Source organism: Chanodichthys erythropterus, chromosome 18 (genome assembly GCF_024489055.1).
Source record: "Chanodichthys erythropterus isolate Z2021 chromosome 18, ASM2448905v1, whole genome shotgun sequence".
Taxonomy (NCBI): Eukaryota; Metazoa; Chordata; class Actinopteri; order Cypriniformes; family Xenocyprididae; genus Chanodichthys; species Chanodichthys erythropterus.
Window position 1 is genome coordinate 18775082 of NC_090238.1, and position 13246 is coordinate 18788327.

General features: G+C 36.6%; 2 protein-coding genes across 4 annotated transcripts; one reads left to right on the top strand and one right to left on the bottom strand.

Annotated features, from left to right (window-relative positions):
* Window positions 1-129: 129 nt before the first annotated feature.
* On the bottom strand, window positions 130-8718 carry ccdc170 (coiled-coil domain containing 170). Its single transcript, XM_067366901.1, has 11 exons — window positions 8650-8718; window positions 8062-8216; window positions 7727-7983; window positions 6126-6270; window positions 5860-6045; window positions 4794-5111; window positions 4540-4719; window positions 4042-4215; window positions 2820-3062; window positions 1202-1417; window positions 130-408 (listed from the first exon to the last, which is right to left on the bottom strand). Exons 2-11 carry the CDS (start codon window positions 8170-8172, stop codon window positions 130-132), a joined length of 2109 nt encoding a protein of 702 aa, XP_067223002.1. The 5' UTR covers window positions 8173-8216; window positions 8650-8718.
* Window positions 8719-9671: 953 nt separating this feature from the next.
* rmnd1 (required for meiotic nuclear division 1 homolog) lies at window positions 9672-13050 on the top strand. 3 transcript variants are annotated; one of them, XM_067366720.1, is made up of 12 exons: window positions 9672-9803; window positions 10122-10537; window positions 10692-10800; window positions 10901-10976; window positions 11064-11103; window positions 11574-11674; window positions 11825-11931; window positions 12020-12084; window positions 12223-12299; window positions 12394-12514; window positions 12598-12714; window positions 12873-13050. In XM_067366720.1, the coding sequence occupies exons 2-12, from the start codon at window positions 10124-10126 to the stop codon at window positions 12903-12905; spliced, it is 1260 nt and encodes a 419-aa protein (XP_067222821.1). In that variant the 5' UTR covers window positions 9672-9803; window positions 10122-10123; the 3' UTR covers window positions 12906-13050. The 3 variants fall into 3 exon arrangements, 2 of the variants coding, with proteins under 2 accessions (XP_067222821.1, XP_067222822.1); XR_010892490.1 differs by lacking the exon at window positions 12873-13050 and having other exon boundaries at window positions 12223-12313; window positions 12598-12623; XM_067366721.1 differs by having other exon boundaries at window positions 9678-10537.
* Window positions 13051-13246: the final 196 nt, after the last annotated feature.

Below are 13246 nucleotides of genomic sequence, written 5' to 3' on the forward strand. Positions count from 1 at the left end.
CATGCTGTTCATCATAACTGTTTAACCATGAAATTATGCTAGTTAAGAAGCCTGTTGATGATACCAGAACATCAGAATCTAATCCATAAGATATTCAGGCTGTGCAGCTACAGTAGGATGAGCGTTAAACTATAGGTTATTATCACCGTGGGCCGCTGGTGTCTCAGATGTTGTACTAGGGGGAGCTGGCAGAGCCTGGGGTTTGGACTCGTGTGAATGAGCAACATTTACAGAGGAAACTGGAGTTTCCCAGATGCGAGGCGTATGATGCTGGTGTAGATGAGCAGTACAGTGACAGTGACGTGATTGGAGCAGAACCTCCAGCCTTCTGAGAACTTCATAGTTTGGCACACAGCCTGTGCAGTCGACACCCAACATCTGAGAAACCACAGTGTAGAAGTCCAGCAACTGCAATGTACAAGCATACTAGTTACTTTTAACAATGTCAATGCATTTCCATGTTCATAACTCAGCAAAAAAGAAACACCCCCTTTTTTTACGGATACTATATTTTAAAGATAATTTGAACAATGCTTTTCATGCTTGTTCAGTAAACTATTAACAATTATAGCACATGCACCTGTGGACCAGTCCTTGAGACAACAGTTTACAGGCGGTAGACAATTAAAAGTCACAGTTACAATAACTTAAGTCACTAAAGAGACCTTTCTAATGATTCTGCACAACACCAGGAGATGCTGCATGAGGCATGAGGACTGCAGATGGACAGAGCAATAAACTGCAATGTCTGTAATGTAAGACTTCTAAGACAGTGCTACAGGCAAACAGGAAGGACAGCTGATTGTCCTTGCAGTGCCAAACCACGCGTAACCATGTGTCCACAGAGATGTGTTTGAGAACTTGCAACTTTTTGGTGGAAGAGTGGAGTAACTTCTCACAGCAAGAACTGGCAGATCTGCTGCAGTCCATGAGGATGAGATGTTCTGTAGAACTTAAAGTAGCTGGTGCCACACCACATACTGTTACTTTTGATATTGACCTCCTCGTTCGTCAAATGTCTTCGTCAAAATTTGTTCAGTTTATGTCTCAGTTGCACAATCTTTCTATGTTCAAACAAATATTTACATAAGCAGTTGAAAGTGAGAGGATGTTTCTTTTTTGCTGAGTTATATTACCATTCAAAACTTTGCATTAGGATTTTTTAACATGCAGATATGTGGTCTTAAGTCACGCTCTGTACCTGTTTCTCACTGTGAGTAAGATCTGCAATGGCACTAGACTGTGTATCCAGGAGTCTTTGGGCTTGTTGGATCTCATCTCTGGATCTGAGTTCCTGGTTTTGCAGCTCTGACTTGACGGTGGTCAGCTTCTTCTCAGTCTTTACCTTGTTCTTCTCAAGCTTTCCCAGATTCTTACTCTGCTCCTCTATGGTTTGGGTTTGTTCCATCACTTTGATCTTGTTGCACCAAAGACAGCAGAAACTGAGCATTTATGCAATTCACCCAATCTATTTTAATGTTATGGATCTTTTTGTGATGCATGTTTCATCTTTTAACGATTGTTTTGATCTGATAAATCTTAATCAAAATGCAATAACTCAGTCTTCAGGTGATAATCCATTTCATTTTCAATAATTCAATTCACTCAGTTGTACGTCACAATATGGAAGAAAAGATCTCTCACTACTTTTGTTTTTTTGCAACTTAGTTTAAACATAAAGGGTTGATTTAAAACATTTACATTTATGCATTTGGCAGATGCTTTAATACAAAGCAACTTGAATTGTAATCAAAGTATATCTTATTAGTACGTAGGCTAAATTCAGAAACTAAAACACTGATCTGAAGATAGTTCACTCAAAAATGAAAATTTGATGTTTATCTGCTTACCCCCAGTGCATCCAAGATGTAGGTGACTTTGTTTCTTCAGTCGAACGCAAATGATGATTTTTAACTGCAACCGCTGCCGTCTGTCAGTCAAATAATAGCAGTAGATGGGAACTTCAACTATAACAGTAAATAAAACTTGCTTAGACAAATCAATATTAAAACCTGCGGCTCGTGACGACACATTAATGTCCTAATACACAAAACGATCGGTTTGTGAGAGAAACCGAACATTATTTATATAATTTTTACCTCTAATACACCACTATGTCCAACTTCGTTCAGCTTCCTGTTAGTGAGGTCAAAAAACGCGTTGTGATGACGGAAGTGATGTCTCGCGCATATACTTCAATGAGCACGAGACATCACTTCCGTTGTCAGAGCACGATCCGACCTCACTAACCGGAAGCTGAACAAAGTTGGACATAGTGGTGTATTAGAGGTAAAAAATTATATAAATACTGTTTGGTTTCTCGCACAAACCGATCGTTTCGTGTCTTAGGACATCAATGTGTCGTCACGAGCCGCAGGGTTTAATTTGGATTTGTCTATGGAAGTTTTTTCGACTCTTATTGTTCAAGTTCCCAATCACTGCTATTATTTGACTGACAGACGGCAGCGGTTGCAGTTAAAAATCATAATTTGCGTTCGACTGAAGAAAAAAAGTCCTCTACATCTTGGATGCCCTGGGGGTAAGCAGATAAACATCAAATTTTCATTTTTGGGTGAACTATCCCTTTAATGTCAAATCAAGAACCCTATACAGAGAAAGAAGTCATTTTTACTGTATATTCATGCAATTTCACATACCCTCAAAGCATTCTTAAGATAAACATTTTTGTATCACAGATTCACTTTTTATTTAGTTTCATTTTTTTTTTTATTAAAAATGATCTTTGTTTTTGTATTTTATGCTGAAATGGCTCTGTTTGGGGAGGGTCTGACTCTGTGGGCCAGGGCTCTTCCCTGTACCTTGAGCTCATTGGTGTGGGACAGCTGGGCTTTCAGCTCCGTGTTGGAGAAGCGTAAGGTGCTCAGCTCCGCCTGTAGTCGATCCACCCGCTTCTGGAGCTTCTTACAGGCCAGAGCAGCATCATCCTTCTCCACTGCCAGAGCTGAGCGGCTCCTCTTCTCCTCCTCCAGCTGCACCACCTTCCTCCTCAGCAGCTCCAGGTGAAGGTCTTTACTTCCTGAACGCTCCTTATGTTCTTTAAGCTGTGGCCATGGATGGAAATGATAACCGATTATAATAATCAAATAATATTAGGAATGCTGTATGGTTATTATTTAAAAATTAGATAAAGAATTATATTTAAGATTTGCACTTCTGTCATGACAACTCTGAGTGTTTGAAATGGATGTGACAATGTTGATATGTTTGGTCCTGGTAGAATAGATTTGCTACGCTGTTATTGCTGCTGCTGTTGATTATTGCTGCTGCTGCAGAGCAAGTATGAGACTTGCTACTGCCAATACATACACGACATGCTGCTGTGAGCAAGTAAGACATGCTGCTGCTGCACAATATACCATACATGAAGTACCTGAAGCATATCTATACAGGTGGAGCTGGGGAAGGGGGAGGGTTTCTGAAAGCGCGCTACAACTGCTGCAGCAAATGCTGACCAAGTATTTGAAGGTTGAGCAGCGAACTCATTGGCTACTGATACAGCAGGAACCAATCAGCTGTGCCCTATAGAGAATGATGCGATTGCAAGCAGATTGAGTTAAGAACCTATCAGCCTGCGCCATCTAGAGTTTCATATTTATATATATTTATATTTTTTATTTTATTTTATATATATATATATATATATATATATATATATAAAAGAAAATAAAAAATATAAATCTGACAAATTTATTATACTATAAATTTTGAAGAATTTTCAATTTCATTGAATGTTTAATTAAATTTAAAATTAAATTTTAATAATTTTGTATGTTTTTTTCAGTTGTTAGTTTTTGTTTTTTATTAAACTATAAATATTACAAAACTGCACTATTTTTTATTTTTATTATTATTTTTATTTTACTTTTTAAATGTTTGCTTTGATACATTTTGTCAAATCTGACACAACTGACAGAAATTTGTAACGTGTTTTATTTTACATTCAGATACCCAAAAATGTATGCACCAAAATATTTAAGTACTTTTTTTAGGTTCATTCTGCCCACTTTGACATGTCTGCACCTTTCTCTGAAGGCTGTAGATTTGTGTCTTGGTATCCAGTAATGTCGTCCCTTCCTGCCTGGTCAGCTGTTGTGCTCGTGTAAGAATGGCCTCAAGTCTCATATCAAATCCCAGATCTGCAGCAACATGATCCACCTTTAGCGTCTCAGAGAGCTGCTCCACAAACCGCAGGTACTACAGAGGAAGAAGAGGTCATTTTAGGATATTTATGATACATTCTAATTCATGTCAACTTATTCTACTAACCCTAATCAAAATAAAGTGTAACCTGTTATTTTAAAGTATTGTTGTAATTATAAACACACTGGTCTGTAGTGCAAATAGTTTTACCGTTTACTGCACTATTCTTCTAGTTATGTACCTATAGTGCCTAATGAACTGGAAGTCTCGCACATTCACAGAAAATAGCATCTGCATTGCAAAATAAGATAGATAGAGTGGCCAGAAAAGTTTTACAATGTGAATTGAGGCTTTGGCTGTATAAATCTACTTCCTCACATGCTGTTTGTCCTGATTCATTCCATCTTTGCAGACTCCAGCAGTCAGCAGCTCATCCTCCAGCCTCTGTATTCTGTCCACTAGCTCCTGTTTTTGCCGTTCTGAGCCGCTCTGATGCTCCTTGTGGCTGGACAACTGCTCTGTCACCTCTGCCAGCCTGCTTTCCATCTCCATCTGAGACTAGAAAACGCAGAAAGCATTGGTTGAGAAATAAGAATGCAATCTGTTTTATAATAGTCTGAAATGCAAATGACCTTTCGTGCACTTTTCTCCCTGGTAATAAGGGCTGTAAGTGCCTTCAATATGTCATTCTCTGTTTGTGGAACAGGAAGAGACTGATCATCCAGCAGGGCTTCCACATTCCTCATGAAGGCCTCGTGGTGACTGTGAGATGCCTGAGCTTCATTCTGGCAGCTGTGGAGTTTATTTTCCAGATCTTGAGACAGATTCTCATAGTGGCAGCAGCGCTGCTGTGCAGACGCCAGCGCCAGTTCAGTCTCCTGCAGGGAGTTTTTAAGGGTCTGGTTCTCTCTTTCTAAACTTAGTTTCTTCAGGGAGATTAGATCCAATTCCTGAAAAAATACAGTATGTTTCTGATTTATTCTTACTGATTTTGCTTTACAGGAAATATACTTAAAAATAATGTCACAATGTTAAAAAAATAAATATTTTATGCATAATATTTACTTCTTCTGATGAAGTGAAATAAGTTACTGGTCAAAAGTTTGGAATAAATATAATTTTGAATGTTTTTGAAAAAAGTCTCTTGTGTCTCCAATATGAATTCTGAAGGATCCCAAGAACAAAAACAAGTTATGAAAAAAACATTCTTCCAGTAACATTCAGAGTTATCTGGTCTTTAATAATGTTCTCAAAATGTTAGCACAAATTGTTTATACAACGTTCATTGAGTATTTTTTCTGAAACTTTTTTTTTAAATGTTACTACTTGTTTCATAATATATTTCAAAAGTAACATTCATTTGCAAAATGATAAAAAAAAAAAAACATTTTTAAAGACATTTAAAACAACTGGAAATTTTGAACGTTCAGAGAACATAACGGAAACGTTAGCAAAACATTCTTAGAACATATTTTTGTTAGCTGGGATCATGTGACACTGAAGACTGGAGTAATAGGTGCTGAAAATTCAGCTTTGCCATCACAGGAATAATAATTATTATTTTAAACTGTAATAACGTTCCCAATATTATTGATCAAATAAAAGCATTCTTGGAAAAATCTTAATGATTCCAAACTTTTAACCAGTAGTGTATAACCCAGACATATTTTTTTCATTTTTTTATTTTTTTCAATATACCTGTCTGTTAGAGTTCAGTTCATTTGCTCTAGAGGCTGAGAGCGTCTGTTCACGGTCTACATCAGTCGCCAGTCTCTTTACTGTTTCTCTGCTGGCTTTACACTCCACCTCATACAACTTCACACTCTCCTCTAAAGCACAAATACAGTTCTTCAGCCGGTCTCTGTCCTTGAAGCATGCATCCACCTTATCATAGAGAGATACAGTATGTTAGAGATCAGGATAATATTAAAGTGTTGGAAGAAAGCATATACCAAAACACTCACCACAGATACAATATAATCCATAGGATCCACCTTCCCTGCCACATTTACAGAGGCTTTGTTTGCTAATGTTGATATAAACTCATCACATCTTCTCTGGGTCTCAGTGGCTTCCTGTTTTGCCCTGCTGCATTCTGCAAAATATTGTCTGCAAATATGTAACAGTGTTTATTAAAAGAAAAGGATCCATGGAATAAAAATCAAATATAGTTGATGCTTTAAAGGTGCCCTAGAATTGAAAATTGAATTTATCTTGGCATAGTTGAATAACAAGAGTTCAGTACATGGAAATGACATACAGTGAGTCTCAAACTCCATTGTTTCCTCCTCCTTATGTAAATTTGATTTGTGCAAAAGACCTCTGAAGAACAGGCGAATCTCAACATAACACCGACTGTTACGTAACAGTCGGGCTCATTAATATGTACGCCCCCAATATTTGCATATGCCAGCCCATGTTCAAGGCATTAGACAAGCCAGTAGACAAGCCAGTATTAACGTCTGGATCTGTGCACAGCCGAATCAATAGACTTTATGCAGGTAAGCAAGCAAGAACAATAGCAAAAAATGGCAGATGGAGCAATAATAACTGACATGATCCATGATAACATTATATTTTTAGTGATATTTGTAAATTGTCTTTCTAAATGTTTCGTTAGCATGTTGCTAATGTACTGTTAAATGTGGTTAAAGTTACCATAGTTTCTTACTGTATACACGGAGACAAGAGCCGTCGCTATTTTCATTATTAAACACTTGCAGTCTGTATAATTCATAAACACAACTTCATTCTTTATAAATCTCTCCAACAGTGTTTAATGTTAGCTTTAGCCCCGTTAGCCATGGAGCACTATGAAACTCATTCAGAATCAAATGTAAACATCCAAATAAATACTATACTTGCATGATCTGATATGCTGCATGACGAACACTTTGTAACGATCCATTGTGAGGGTTATATTAGCTGTGCGAACTTTATGCAATGTATTATAGAGTTGCGAACTTGGGGGCGGGAAGCGCGAGCATTTAAAGGGGACGTGCACAGAATCGGTGCATTTTTAATGATGCCTCAAAAAGGCAGTTAAAAAATTGAATAATAAAAAATCTATGGGGTATTTTGAGCTGAAACTTCACAGACACATTCAGGGGACACCTTAGACTTATATTACATCTTGTGAAAAAGGGTTCTAGGGCACCTTTAATTGACTCATTTATTATAAGCTTTAGTGTTGTGTACACTACTGCTGCTGCTAGAGAGAGGCAGACTCCCATAGCAGATCTAGGCAGGTGGTGCTGGGGAGGCCGAGGGATAGAATAAGAATTTCCATAGCGTGCAGAGATAGTGCATTCGTTTGGATGCGTCGTGGTTATAAAAGGGAAACGGTAATGGATTTGTGAAATTGTTACACTGAGCGAACCAATCAGAACGTGAATCAAGTTTCATAGCTGAAATATGTGTCCATCTGTTTGAAAAAGCATCCCAGAATGCACCTTATGACTTTGAGAAGATGCAAACTACTTTACTATTATTCTAAAATGTAGAAAATAGAAATACAAAAAAAAAAGTTTAGGTGTGTGTAGTGTACCATAGCCTAAATGCTCACTTCGACTTGATATCAAGTTCCATTATTTTCTCCTTGATCTCCTCGTTCTCCTTTGTAAGAGTCTGTATTCTCATGTCCATGATGCTTTTGGAGGAGGTGATGGAGATCATCTCTTGCTCTGTGTTGTAGTTGCGTTCTCTGAGCGAGCTGATGAGAGACTCCTGTCTCGCCTCTTTCTCTTTATGTCGATTTATGGCATCCTTTAAGCTCTTCAAAGTCTCTTCCTGAGATGCACTTTTGGATTGGCTTTCCAAGAACTGTTAAAAATAAATATGTTATTTCACGAAAAGAATGTGCATCCAAAAATACCCTGAATTGCCAGCAAATGTATGAACCTGTGATTGGAGGTTGTTGTATTTGGCCTGCAGGGCGGCCAGCTCCTCACGGGCCGTCTCAGTGGCCTGTTTATAGTGTGTGAGGTGCTGCTGGATTACAGACTCCTCCATTGCGAAAACGCTGTCAATCAAACCTGAATGCTGACAGACAGAACCTGATGTAACCATAGCAACAGGAGCATTCACAATTAATATTCATAACTTTTTATCATAGTAATAAATCAAGGTGGGTATATTATTTAACTTTGAATTAAAAACAATGCAGTGCTGCTTTATTAATCCCCAAGGAGCAATCTGATTATGAATTAACAACAAAAGCACCTCTATTACTAGATTATTATAAAAGATACATTAGTGGTACAAAACATATTACATTTTAATCAGTTGTGAAAGACTAAATTATTCCTTCTTTGCATGTGCTTTATTACAAATGTTACAAGATGTTACACCATTTTATTGATCATGACACAAATCAAATGATATATGGTTATAGCAGTAGGCAGTAATCAAGTCAACGATTCATTTTATGAAGAAAGGAATTATGAGAATGTATCACTGTATAAACTGGCACCATGTATTAAAACTCACTTGTCTATGTTGCTGCTCCACGTCGATATATCAAACCATCTCATACTAATGCACGGAGCTCTGTAGATTATGTAGTTTATCAGGTATCCAAGCAACACAACAACATTTAACTTTCTAACCATTAGGGGGCGCAATATCCAATGTTAGTTCAAGTGTATTTTACGTTCATACCTTGTTTTATACAGTCTATATGGGTCATACATGTATGCATTTGATAGATATTTTAATTTTATCTGTAATTCTTTTTTTCTTTTTTCTTTTTTATCTGCTGGCATTATGGATTTGAATAATCCCAGGTGAAAAAAATACTATAGTAATTTAGTGTTTTTGAACCATACTATAGTAAAGTACTTGAATGAATTTGTTGTGGTAATATAACACCTATAGTGATATAAACAAATTACTTTACCCAATACTGTACTACGTTTTTTACAACTAGGGTATATTATACTATATACACTACAGTTTACCGTAGTAAAAACTAAAGTATACTACAGTATTTATTACAGTTTATCAGTTCACTGTAGTTAATACTGCAGTATGCTGTAGCGTTCATTAACAAAGTGTTGTAAATAATATAATATATACAGTATACTACAATTTACTATAGTATGGTTCAAAAACACTATAGTATTTACTATAGTATTTAAATTTAAAGAGGCATTACGATTCTCCTCACTAAAAGCGTTTATAACTTTGACTAGACAATTAAAACATATGTTTACAGTTCGATATATAGTAATTAACAAAAAAAGCTAAAGGACAAACAAAGAAATTAACAAACAAATAATTAAATGTCCGCACTTTCAAATGATAATCTTTGATATATGGTGTGAAATAATTTATGTCGATTTATTATTTTTTAAATATTTAAGATAACAACCCAAACAAACTTGGTTATTTATTGCAACATACTTTAGATTTGCTTATATCTACGAGAAAATTACCAAATATTAATAATGAGGTTCAAATAAAGTCGTATGTCTCTGCAGGGGCGAGCTCATTTTGACGTCACCAAAATACAGGAAGTGGCCGGATCAGTCGTGCTGTTCGAACGTTACGTGAATCTGTGAGAATGTTGCAGTATATGTGTCTACAATATAACAGTTTCTGTCATCGAACGTTCTAATATTTGGCGGGACGGTACGCGTCAGGTACGCTGAGGGTTAAGACGAATAAATTACCTTGAATATTCAGAATTAATTGTAAGTTACTGTGCAGCTTATGTTGACAGTAGTGTCAGAAAGTAATTCACAGCGGATCTGCTTTATGTCAGTTGGTCAGAAAGAAGCAGGCGCGTGTTCTGTCTTGTTTGCTTTTGCTTGTATTTATCTTTGTATAATGAACCATCGAGAGGGTTAGAAATGACCAGTGCAGACATGCTTGTCATTCAAGGTCAGCTGAAATAAAGGCCTCTAGTGGTGCTTTCTGGTCTGATATAGACCTAATTTAACACGGTTTGATTCTTATAGGCATGTCTCTCAAGATTTTATGGAGGTTGCGTCAACCCTTGAAATGGACACAAGCCTGTGGATTTGCTGTCAGAACAGTAAATGGATTAAACGGTGTCCGCACCATGAGGTTAAACTGCTCAACACTGGCATCCATTGCACCTTCACCAAACCTTCTTAAAGACCAGAGCAGCTGTCACATCAGTTTACATCACCATAGATACTTTTTGCAAAGAGGAATGTTTCAAAGACCACATTTTGAAGTGCTGACTCTCTCAAATTTAATATCTAAAACATGGAGTATACAAATGAGATTGCAGTCCACAACAACCACCACAAAATCAGTACTGAAACAAGGAGGTATGCCCGGAAAAAGGACCTTTAAGGGACCAAGAACCAAACAGCCATCGCGAACCACTCAGCCCAGTCTGGAGGAGGTGCGTGACTGTGTGTTATGATAAAATAATTTATGGGATATATATATATATATATATATATATATATATATATATATATATATATATATATATATATATATATATATTATATAAGATGACATTTCATTTTGTATTTAATGCTCTATTTTTTCAGGACATGATGCAGTGCATTGCATACGCAACTGCAGATCAGTACCATCTACCCACACTCTGTCACGATCTCATAGCTCATGGTTTTAGTGAAATCAAAGAATTTCCCAGAGGTCAGTTCATCTGCATCACTTTAAAAAAAAAAAAAAAGAATGCATTGCATGCTTGTTTGAATGCTGTCTCTTATTTGTTTTAAATAAATGTGGTTTTCAGACGCTTCCAATGTTTTGGTGATGGGAACAGAGAATGCTGCAAAACCTAATGACAGTGGCACAATATTCTTCTTCAGGTATGCTGAATGATTTTTTTTATCACTTGAATTTCTGGGTTTTGATTTCTGATTGGTAATTATTTTTTGTTTTATTTACCATTTTAGAGAAGGCTCAGTGGTGTTCTGGAATGTTGATGAGAAAACTGTAAGTATTATTATAACACACGCACTGAAGCAACTGGCAGATGTTCTACAAATATCAACTGGAAACTCTTCAAAAGTTGTATTAAAGGGTTAGTTCACCCAAAAATAAAAATTCTGTCATTTATTACTCACGCTCATGCTGTTCCAGACCCTTAAGACCTTCGTTGATCTTTGGAACACAAATTACGATATTTTAGTTGAAATCCGATGGCTCAGTGAGCCATCACGGAGCCATCGGATGTCAACAAAAATATCTCGATTTGCGTTCCGAAGATTAACGAAGGTCTTAAGGGTCTGGAACAGCATGAGCGTGAGTAATAAATGACAGAATTTTTATTTTTGGGTGAACTAACCCTTTAATCTATATATGCCAGGCGAATCTGAATCAGGTGTTTGGCAATTATTGAAAGGTTCTTTCACATAATTAAAAATCATGCTACAAATCATGCCCTGCTGATATTTTATACTCAGGTAAAGACAGCGATGAGGATACTGGAGCAACATGAAATTCAACCCTATGAAATTGCTCTGATCCACTGGGAAAATGAAGAAATCAATTATACAGTAGGAGAGTCAGTCACAAATCTGTCATTTCTTAATGCAACATATACCAAAATGGCTGAAGTCATGTAATACTCCTTGAAAGTTGATAATAGTATTGCTTTAAGTTGTAGCCATGCTTTTATTTTTGTTTGTTTGTTTTTTTGTTTTTGTTGGATCAGGGGTAATTCAAAGCTCCATCATGGAATCTTCTTGTTTAACGGAGAGCTGGATTATGAGCAGGTTGTTCTGGAGAAGTTTGCATTTTCCAATGCTTTATCTCTGTCAGGTGGGATTGTTTGCATTTTTAGACATTTTTATCAATCTTTGTGAGACTAATTATATATTGATGCTTGCATTTGTGCTTTTAACTTCAGTAAAACTGGCAATATGGGAGGTTTCTCTTGACAACTTTGTTGAGTCCATCCAGTCAATTCCTGAGGTAGATCCACTTATGTACTCTTTCATAGGTAATACCAGCATTTGCTGCTTTTTGAAAGTTGAAATAGTTCTGTATATTGAATGGCACAGATGAGAACTGCTTGAAATGAGTCAGTTATCCATAAACTTTTTTAACCAGATGCTGAAGTCTGGACAAAGAGTGAAACTGTCCAGGGCTGAAGTTATGCAGAAGATAGGGGAGCTCTTTTCCCTGAGGTCAGGATCCATATGTAAGACTTTATCTGGTTTATATTGTATGAGATAATCTACTGCTCTGTTTAATTCTCACAATATCTTTACACTTTTACAGGCACTGCATAAACCTCAGCTCTGACTTACTGATCACACCTGATTTCTACTGGGACAGAGAAGATCTCGAGCAGCTCTATGACAAGACCTGTCAGTTCCTCAATATTAACAGGAGAGTCAAGGTTAGTGAAAGTACTTGACATAATTATCCTGACCAAATGATGGAATAATGCAGCATTGATCCTAATATGCACTGTTTTTCTAGGTTGTGAATGAGAAGTTACAGCACTGCACTGAACTGACAGACCTGATGAGGAATCACCTCAGTGAGAAACACAGTCTCAGACTGGAGTGGATGATCGTCGTGCTCATCACCATTGAGGTTAGAAAACACTGAATGCTCTTATGTACATATATTTAATATCATCCAGCCAGCTCACTTTCATTTTTAATAACAGTTTAAATAATAGACAGTGTATTCAGCTGTACATATGTCATGGAAATGCAATATAATACTTATTTATTTTCTTCTCTCTGAAGGTGATGTTTGAACTTGCTCGTGTAATCTTCTGAGGACCCACAGATATAGTCTTACAAAAGGACTTTTTTTGTAAACCAACAAATCATTTTGTTTTTCTGTAAATTAAGCGGAAGTACTCATTGATTAGTCATCTAATCTGTTGTTATTTTGACTTTGAGAGCTGAAATAAAGTTTTTTTTGAAGGATCCACGTATAGTGGATAAATAGTGTCTCATTTAGTTTCTGTTCTGTTTTTTATAATCTCTGTGGACAAATATACTCAGATCGATTTATTCAAATGCTACAATATCTGATGTTCAGAGAGTTATTGGATTTAATTGACTGTTGAATCTATGTCCTGAAATGACCTCTGTTGGATAATCCAGATTTAGCT

What these genes read in the sequence shown, in the direction of transcription:
- ccdc170 (XM_067366901.1), bottom strand. Translation starts at nt 8,172, where the DNA reads ATGGAGGAGTCTGTAATCCAGCAGCACCTCACACACTATAAACAGGCC. An exon ending in AACTGAACTCTAACAGACAG is followed by an intron (nt 5,112 to 5,859) that starts GTATATTGAAAA and finishes GTATTTTTTCAG; the next exon opens with GAATTGGATCTAATCTCCCT. An exon ending in TTACTCACAGTGAGAAACAG is followed by an intron (nt 409 to 1,201) that starts GTACAGAGCGTG and finishes TGTACATTGCAG; the next exon opens with TTGCTGGACTTCTACACTGT.
- rmnd1 (XM_067366720.1), top strand. Translation starts at nt 10,124, where the DNA reads ATGTCTCTCAAGATTTTATGGAGGTTGCGTCAACCCTTGAAATGGACA. An exon ending in CTCAGCCCAGTCTGGAGGAG is followed by an intron (nt 10,538 to 10,691) that starts GTGCGTGACTGT and finishes CTATTTTTTCAG; the next exon opens with GACATGATGCAGTGCATTGC. An exon ending in GGCACAATATTCTTCTTCAG is followed by an intron (nt 10,977 to 11,063) that starts GTATGCTGAATG and finishes TTACCATTTTAG; the next exon opens with AGAAGGCTCAGTGGTGTTCT.